This window comes from Physella acuta, unplaced genomic scaffold, assembly GCF_028476545.2.
Source record: "Physella acuta isolate Inbredline_101_S28 unplaced genomic scaffold, ASM2847654v3 ptg000941l, whole genome shotgun sequence".
Lineage (NCBI taxonomy): Eukaryota > Metazoa > Mollusca > Gastropoda > Physidae > Physella > Physella acuta.
The window spans coordinates 246,102-255,411 of record NW_026732458.1 but is presented as its reverse complement, the minus strand read 5'-3'; the positions used below and the strand labels follow the sequence as shown (position 1 = coordinate 255,411).

Here is a 9,310-nt window from a genome sequence, read left to right as displayed (position 1 = left end):
CCCTTGGAATAAAAATCCGGATCTTCAACACACTAGTAAAACCTATTTTACTCAATGGAGCTGAGACATGGAGAATAACTACTATAAATAAATTTGAGAGACGAAAATAAATACTGGAAACCTTCAAAAATATAAAGCGCGGGGGGGGGGGGGGGGTAAAAAATATATGTTTTCTATATAAATTCTATTTCGTTCGGTGGAGGGGGGGGGTGGTAGACTTTCTTTGGGGGGGGGGGGGGGGGGGAGGCGGAGCCTCCCGAAGAGATGCCTGGAAGAAACTCTGAACGCTAGCTTAAAGGCAAAACATACACTGTTTTTTTTTTTTCTGCATTACAAATTATAGGAGGCTATTATAATTTATAGACCACTTAACCAAAGACCTAGTAATTCAAAGAGCTGACGGCGGCTCTGGAGATGCTGGGGCGGGGGCCTCTTCTATTTTTAAGGTTTAAACTTAAAATCTTATTGCTTCTCAATATCAAGATAATAATGTGGGCATAGTCCATGGTCAATACTGCATTTAGGAATTTAGACTAGATCTATTTATACTATTGTATACTCCAAACCCTAAAGATCATTCTTAAAATAATGGCGGCTGCCAGGTTACCCCATCGATTGTTAGAAGTTCTTTTCTCGTATTTGGATATTTCCGATCTAAGAAGCTGCTCATTAGTGTGTAAAAATTGGTATCGATTTTTAAATGATGAAAACAACGATGTCTGGCGACTTCATTGTGTAAGAAAGTTGGCAGAGGAAGCGCTAAAATCAGATCTTCTTAGCAACGTCCCAACTTACAAAGCAAAATTAAGGGCGTTTTATCATGCCTGGAACCCAAATGACTGCTCTAGAAACGTTTATATTAAACCTAATGGTTTTACACTTCACAGAAACCCAGTAGCTCAGACAACGGATGGTGCAAGAGGAAAAATAGGTTTCAAAACTGGACGACATTGTTGGGAAGTTTGGTGGGAAGGTCCCCTAGGTACAGTGGCAATGATCGGTTTAATGACCAGAGATTCTCCTGTTCAGTGTCCTGGCTATTTTCCTCTTGTTGGTGGAGACAGCAACAGTTGGGGATGGAATCTTGTGGATAATCATTTGATTCACAATGGAGATAGTCAAGGAAACTATCCACCTTTAAATAATGCACCAAAATATCAAGTAGGCCCATGTTCACCTGAGTATTTTCGTTCTTTATTAGATGTATGCTAATATTAGGGTTGTCGGTATCGGCCGAGATCGTGGTAAAAGCATGACCCGAAATCTCCCATTACTTTCTGATACCGGGCGCACGAGATTTGGTTTTGCATACTAATAAGTTTTTAATTTATGGTAATTAATTAAGTTTAAAAGGTCATTTCCTAATGTTAAATGAAAAGTAGAATGGTTTTCCAGTTGTTTTGATGGCTTAGCGATCTGATTGCATGCTGTCTCTGCTTTGGTCTTACCGCTGTATAAAGGTTAACTTCAAATGCGTTAAAAACGCGATTTGTGAAAAGTTTCCATTTAGATAATGAAAGTTTCCAAAGCAGATTCATCCCATTTTCATAGAAATGATATTTATTTTTGGATATTTCGACTCTGATATTAGTAAATACTCATTTGAAAGTAGTCACTGTAAATAGGTCACGGTGCCCCCATTGACGCTAATGTTATATTTCTTCATCCCAATCTGCCGGCTTTTAGTTTTGATGCACTAACAACAGTATTCTTATGTAATGTACAAACAAATCTCCTACTTGTTGTTTTAAAAATATTTTAGTATACCTGTCTTTCATTTTTTCAACTCTGGTTCTAGTTTTGCTTGAAGTAAAATTTTGCTGAGTCAGACATAGGTTACCTGTCTGTTGCTAGAATACACTACACTAGCTATGTGCTAACTGTAATTTTAAGTATTCAAGTTCTACTTACCCTTACTTATAGTTATATGTATATGCTGAAAATCAGAATTCATACACAATACACCTATAAAAACAATGATCAGATAACTTCAGTTCTCTTTTGACAAAATGGCTTAAAGATGGACTCTACTTCACCTGCCCAAAATAATAAAGCAATTATATGCACATTACAGTGTTCAAGTCATTTATTTTAGATTGCTAACTATGTAGTTCTTTCATTCACTGTATTTATATAAAGCATTGCTTTAGAAACTTTTTCATATTTGCGCAGCACAGTTTTATAACAAAATGGCTTAAAGATGGACTCTACTTCACCTGCCTAAAATAATGGGGCAGTTATATGCACATTACAGTGTTCAAGTCATTTACTTTTGATTGCTAACTATGTAGTTCTTTCATTCACTGTAAAACATTGCTTTAGTAACATTTTCATATTTGCGCAGCTCAGTTATTTTGGGGTTATGGAAGGAAGCCAACACAAAAATATACTTCTGTATTATTTTTATTCATTTCAACAGCATATACAAGTTCTATATATCATTCTAGCTAAACTCTGCAAATATGAACAAAATACAACTGCAAGTAAAATAACTATGCTCAATTTATTCAGGCATACCATGACTTGTCACAATTGGCCAATGCAAAAACAAGGGGATTCCACCCCTGACAAAAAAATTCACTAAAAAAAACTATTTGAGCTAGACAGAAAATCTTTTTTGTTTTGTTTTCATATAGTTGAGCTCTACAAGATTATGTAATTTTTATTTTTATATGATGATTAGTGTTTTTTTACCTAAATCCCTACTAATTTATAGAATATTTGTGGTGAACTATGAATAGCCTTTTTTGTACTGTATTCATAGTTCAGGAATGTAACGTTTCAGATTTTAGCTAAATTCTGAATTTCGCATTTCAGAATATTTCATTTTTTTCCAAAAATTTTCATAGATTTATGATTTTTGTCAATTTTTTACATTTAAAAAATTTGGAAAAAAACGACAACCAAAATTACCTCTATGGAAACAGCCCACATGTGCATTCCACACATTCCTATCTAAATCAAGTATTATGCTTTGCCTACAGTACAGGTATTAGGACAAACCTAGAATTATCATCCTTATTACGCCGTCACTTTCGTGGCCTTTGTCTACCTGACATCATGTTGATGTTTCGGTCACTGTGACTTTAAATTGTCTTCTAGGTCTATCCTAACTAACCATGACCTTGCAGTATAGTATAGGGCTGGATCTAGATCTGTAACTATTTATCAATAAAATGTCCAAATGCCAGTAGGCTTCAGTAGACCTATTTATTATTGCGTTTGTGAAAAAAACTGATGGCAAATGATGTCACAGACAATCTCACATGCGCTTTGGACCAAATAGAAATTGGCTGTATCAGATGGATGAGGCTGTAGATGGAAATTTTTGATGTCATTCGTGGTGTGGCTGTCTGGCTATTAATGACAATATGGGTTGGGGGGTAAAATTCGCATAGTATTAGCGTAGTTACTTCTGAAAATATTTCTTACTAAAAAAAACAACTTGTTTCTGTCATTCTCATTCTGTGACATGAGCTTTAAACTTCTGCGATATTTCTTTACATCATCACGTAAATGAAGGTGGGGACATTGGTGGTTAATTGGGAAAACATAGGGTTTTAGATTTTTGTTGTGGCTGTTAATAATTAAAGCCCTGAATAACTACAGTAAGTCAACTTGTATGTAATACAGTGACAATCTTATTAGGGGTCATGCATATAGTATGTTAATTTTTCAAGAACAAGACATTGAGGTTAGCAAATTATTTGTTACTTAACAGTTGCTGACTTCACACTTTAAATCAAGATAGGAAGTGCTAAAAAATTAAATACCTGGGTATGTTATAAAAGGCATACAACAGTGTACATTTGTATTGTAGTTCTACCACTTGTTATAGTTCTGGCCTACTAAAAAATTTCTAAGATATTTCTACACATTTCTGTATTACTAACAGAAGATAAAGTGTGACTACTGTCACTATAAACAAAGTAATAGTAACATAAACAGTTGTTTTGTATTGTGGTTTACATGAATTGGGGGGGGGGGGGTTCTAGAATAATACATTATGGGGTAGACCTAGAGATGGGACTAACACTGTAAACTAATTTTGTTGTATGCACAATCCTGTAAATATTAATTTTTATTTGAAGCTTGTTACAAAGAAAATAAATCTATTTTAAAAGAATGTATATTGAACATGATATGAATCACATGTCTGAAAAAATAATGAAATAACACTCACATTTATTTCAAAATTACGTTCAAAATTAAGTTTCTGGGTTTTAAAAATTCCAAATTTTAGTTTCAGGATTGGTAAAATTTTGGGATCAATTTTCAGGATTCACTTAAATAAAAAAATTAGTGGCACCCCTGCATATTACTCATTCGACATATATTTGCGATACACACAAAGCACAAGAACAAACACTTTACTAAATGACAGTGTTCTGCCTTTGTTTATTCTTCCATGCTCAATGCAGCTGCTGTGGGTACTCAGTGCCATTGTTGTTGGTATCCAATGTTTCTGCTTTTGGTACCATGTGCTACTGTTGTGGTACTCGAATGATATTGCTATGGATACCCAATGACAGTGCTCTAGCTACTGCTGTGAATACTCAGTGCTGAAGCAGTGGGTACTGAGTGTTAAAGCCATATTTACTGAGAGCTAAAGTTGTGGGTACTCAGTGTTGAAGCTGTGGGTACTCAATGTTAGTGCTGTCAGTTCTTGGTGTCACTGCTGTGGGTACTCAGTGCTGGTACTGTTGGTACTCAATATCATTGCTGTGGGAACTCATCCTTAGCTGTGGGTACTCAGTATCTCTGCAGTGGGTACTTAGTGCTGAATCAATGGGTGTTCAGTGTGCTGAATCAATGGGTGTTCAGTGTGCTGAATCAATGGGTGTTCAGTGTCACTGTTGTGGGTACTCAGTGCTGGTACTGTTGGTACTCAATATCATTGCTTTGGGAACTCATTCTTAGCTGTGGGTACTCAGTATCTCGGCTGTGGGTACTTAGTGCTGAATCAATGGGTGTTCAGTGTGCTGAATCAATGGGTGTTCAGTGTCACTTTTTTGGGTACTCAGTGCTGAAGCTGTGTGTACTAAATAACACTGCCACTGACGGGGTACTCAGTAACACTGCAATGAGTAAATTGTCAGTATTTAACCATACTGTGTTAATCATGAGGTGTAGGTCTATGCTCAGTGTTATTTTTGTCATGGTCACTGTGAAGACCTTTCTTTGCTAGTATCCAGGATAGTGGTCCACCACCTCACAATGCTATTTCAAAGCTAAATTTGTTATATTGTACCCAGCAGCATGATCATATTATTCCAGCATCGCTCTCTCTCTCAATAAAACAGGTGAACTCAAATGTTCAAAAGTGAACTTATATACATAGGCAAAGACTATATTGTACATTCTTCACTTATTTTTAATCATACTTGAGCAATGGCGAGGCATCCTATTCCGCTATACCCGCTTGGCACCCAAGTACAATTTTATGTCTTGTTGCCGGATGTCGCAAAAAGCGACGAAGTGTAACCAATGGATAACTTTTTCATGTTATTGATACTGTTTATACACATAAAAGAGTGAATGGTACATTTATTAGTATTTCTTTTAGTCAGAACGGACCACCTATTTATTAATAACAATCAATGTAAGCAGTGTTTCTTCCAGACTTTTTTCTCTGGGGGGGGGGGGGGGGGGGGCACTTGAAATCCTTGCAAAAGGTGACTATGAGGACTAGACTAACCCACCCCTCTTGGATCTGTTTTGTACTGTTTGGTTGGGAAAAATAAAAATGATGTCACAGTCAATCTCTACTAGCTGTGTTCCTGTTACGACATGCTATAGGCCTACTGATGTCAAAACTATTTTTAATACGGGATTGTCCATAAATGTTGTCACATGGGGGGGGGGGGGGGGGAATCAAGGTAGTCTGTAATTTTGTGACAATGTGTGATTGGGGGGGGGGGGGGGAAGCTGTGGGTCAGATAGTGTGATGTTGATGTCACACTGTTACGTTTAAAAATAAAAGTAATGTTAGAAACTGAATTTTAGCACTTATTTCACAATTTAGAAAACAGTTTTAATAAATTGTATTAGAAATTGATTGATATACCCTATGTTGGTCAAGCTCAGTCAATATTATAGAAAAAAAAATTCAAATGCAGTTTTTGAGGTGGAGGGTGGGATGAGGGCGCTGATTTAGATGTGATGTCATTTTAGGCTGTGTTTTGGCTTTTGGAGACTGTGGTGAGGTAAAAGTCTTCAAAAAAAGCATAACATCATTTCATGATTTATGGATGACCCCCTAACAATCATCAGCTATCCCGAAAGCATAAATAACAATTTTTTTTTGGCTATCAATAAACTTCATTTCCACTTTTGTTAAATTGTAAAATTTAATTTAAAAAAAGTTGTTTATGAGATTAAATTAGACAGATCTTCATTAGTATTTTAGAGTAAACATAAACTTTTTTTATCTTACTCAGTAAATAGATAAGCCAATACCATTGCCGAAAAATTTGCCCAAATTGCCTAATGTATGAATTCTATTGCTTCAAGCAGGGGAGACTCAACATACTCTTCAACACAATTCAAGGCACAAATTCACATAGCTAATATATCAGTTTACAATACTACCTTGCATAATATAGCATTTTCTTTTTCAGGTAGGTGAACGTATTAGAGTTATATTGGATTGTGAAGACAATACTTTAGCATTTGAGAAAAACTACGAGTTTCTAGGTGAGTAACTATCTGTTATAACTTGTTTTGTGATGTTGTCTAATGTCTCAATATGGTGATCTAATGTCTCACATATAATGTCTCACATCTGTTAACTAAAGTATCACATCTTGTGATTTACTTAAATGACGATAGTTCACTTAGTAGATGCATGTTTATCTTTGAATTTGCATGTTGGTTTTAAAATGAAATCTTGTACTTCAGGAGTGGCGTTTCGAGGTTTACCCAACACTCAACTCTACCCAGCCGTCTCTGCTGTCTATGGCAACACAGAAGTATCAATGGTGTATCTTGGTCCTCCATTTGATGGCTGACATTCTCTCATCGATTGCTTGTATGAATGGAATGATTCTTAGGATATGAAATTTGTGTAACAAAGCTTTGCTATTGAAAAACTAGTGTTTTGTAGCCACCAAACAGATCTGTAAATAAAAAATGTCATGTACAAATGTTTGCCTAAAAATGTTATTTTATACTAAAATTATTTTATTATTGCATGTTAATGATGATATTCTCTTTGCTTTCATATTCCCAATTTCCCTTAGCTCAAAGATCTTGTATTATTTTCACTCAGAGATATATAGGCATGTTCAAGGTTTTATTCAATGCTTAAGGGTCATTAAATTATTATGTACAAAGGAAGGGTGTGTGGCATAAAAGCTTGTGGGGTGGGATGGGAGGCAATTTCATTAATTTGCACATCTGCACCTTATATTGAACAGCAATATACAGTATACTTATGGTTAACCACAGAATGTCACTCAACCTGTATCCAAATATTGTTTAAATTTAACAGGTAATTAATTTTTCTTCCTTTTATTTTATTTATAAAAAGTATTCAAATTTTTAAGAGCACTAAAATAAGAAAAAGAACATACATTTTCTTGGCTTAAACAGTACTAAAAGTACAAATCTTGGTTACTCTACTCTAGAATTTAACGTACATGTTGAAACAAATGCAGGGGTGCCACTTTTCCGGGATATCCCGGATTTCCGGATACGAGAATCATATTTTTTTGCCTTTCCGGATTCGCAAGATTTGAGTTTGAAAATTTCCGGGTTTGCAGTTAAAAAAAAATTAAGATAGTTTTAAGCTTGAAAATGTTGACATTTTAGAAATTGTTTTTGAAATGTTTTTTTACCTATTAGTATTATGCTTTTCTTTTCCTGTAGTAAAAATGTTTGTAAACAGCATTCTTGGACACCAGATCATCTATTTTCCTTTTTTAGATATATTTAGCAATTTTAAAGTTTTCAATGTTTCATTTAATTTCAAATGAAACAATTGTACACTGTCATCAGAGATGCACTAGCTATACTAGAAATGTGTGGAGTTAGAAAATTAACCACAAACCACTGATAGCTTGTAATGAACTCGACAATCCTGCTGTTAGAAAGGAGTGAATGAAATGAAAACTGAGATAATGCACACAATGTTTAGTTTGACTACTTTCTATACTATCTACGACTACAGAAAATTCTTTAACTTTACCATCCCAAAAAATACTTAACGTTTTTGGTTCTTAGTAGAAAAAAAAAACATTACTATAAAATAAGCGCTCATCATAGATTTAAAAACATTTTCAATACATTCTACAGTATACTCTTAAATATTTAATAAAAGATGTTATACAAAGGATAAATAAATAATCCACTATATGCATTAACTTACACATACACAATTTAAGTTTCAATTGGTATATTATTATAGGTTTTTAGAGAAGATTAATTAAATTACATAGGCTTGATCAAGTACACAACATTGTAAACATGTATATTCATGTGTGCACCAAACTGACCAGATGTTAATGTTAGGTTTGAGTGATTCAGTTATGAAGTTCTGTCACATCTGAAGTATCAGATGTATTTTTAAAACATGGTAGTTGTAATGCCAGTGATAGATGTTTTAGGTCTGTTTATTGTGAACTATTTTAAAAAAGACGCACTGACTAATCAATAAGCTGAGACTAGAATTTTCCTGCAGATGGATCAAAGACATTAGAGTGGTGAAAATTTAGAAATAGTTGTTGGATTTTGTTCTCCAAATTGTGATATTCTGGATTGTTAAATTTTCAGTAAAATGTCAATTCTATTTGTGAATCATCACTTTACTTACAATAAGTTGTATAATTGATTGTGTCTTTAGTTATATAATTTATTTGTGTATAATTTAAGCTTTGAATTGTTAGGAAATATTGCAGTAAATTAATTCCATTTGAAAATTAATTGTATTAACTGTAACTTATAAATTACATGGCACATAAAGTTGTTAAAACAATGAATGGATCACTAATACTGACAATGTATTCAAATATTTATTATATATATATATAAATATCAATACTACACATCACCCCCTGCCATGTATTGTTAGCATGAATTATATCTTATATATATATTATAATTTTATATATATATATATATTATAGGCCAAGATATATATATTATAGGCCAATATATATATATTATAGGCCAATATATATATATTATAGGCCAATATATATATATTATAGGCCTATATATATATATATATATATATATATATATATATAAAATATAAGTAATATATTTTAATACATGTATGATATAATATATGTATGATATATATAATATA

The 9,310-nt window shown here is 33.7% G+C and overlaps 1 protein-coding gene across 2 annotated transcripts; it reads left to right on the top strand.

Moving 5' to 3' along the window:
* The first annotated feature begins 585 nt into the window (after positions 1–585).
* On the top strand, positions 586–9,068 carry LOC131953706 (F-box/SPRY domain-containing protein 1). Of its 2 annotated transcripts, XM_059317032.1 has the most exons (4): positions 672–735; positions 888–1,161; positions 6,621–6,696; positions 6,901–9,068. In XM_059317032.1, exons 1-4 carry the CDS (start codon positions 701–703, stop codon positions 7,008–7,010), a joined length of 495 nt encoding a protein of 164 aa, XP_059173015.1. In that variant the 5' UTR covers positions 672–700; the 3' UTR covers positions 7,011–9,068. The 2 variants fall into 2 exon arrangements, with proteins under 2 accessions (XP_059173014.1, XP_059173015.1); XM_059317031.1 differs by having other exon boundaries at positions 586–1,161.
* Positions 9,069–9,310: the final 242 nt, after the last annotated feature.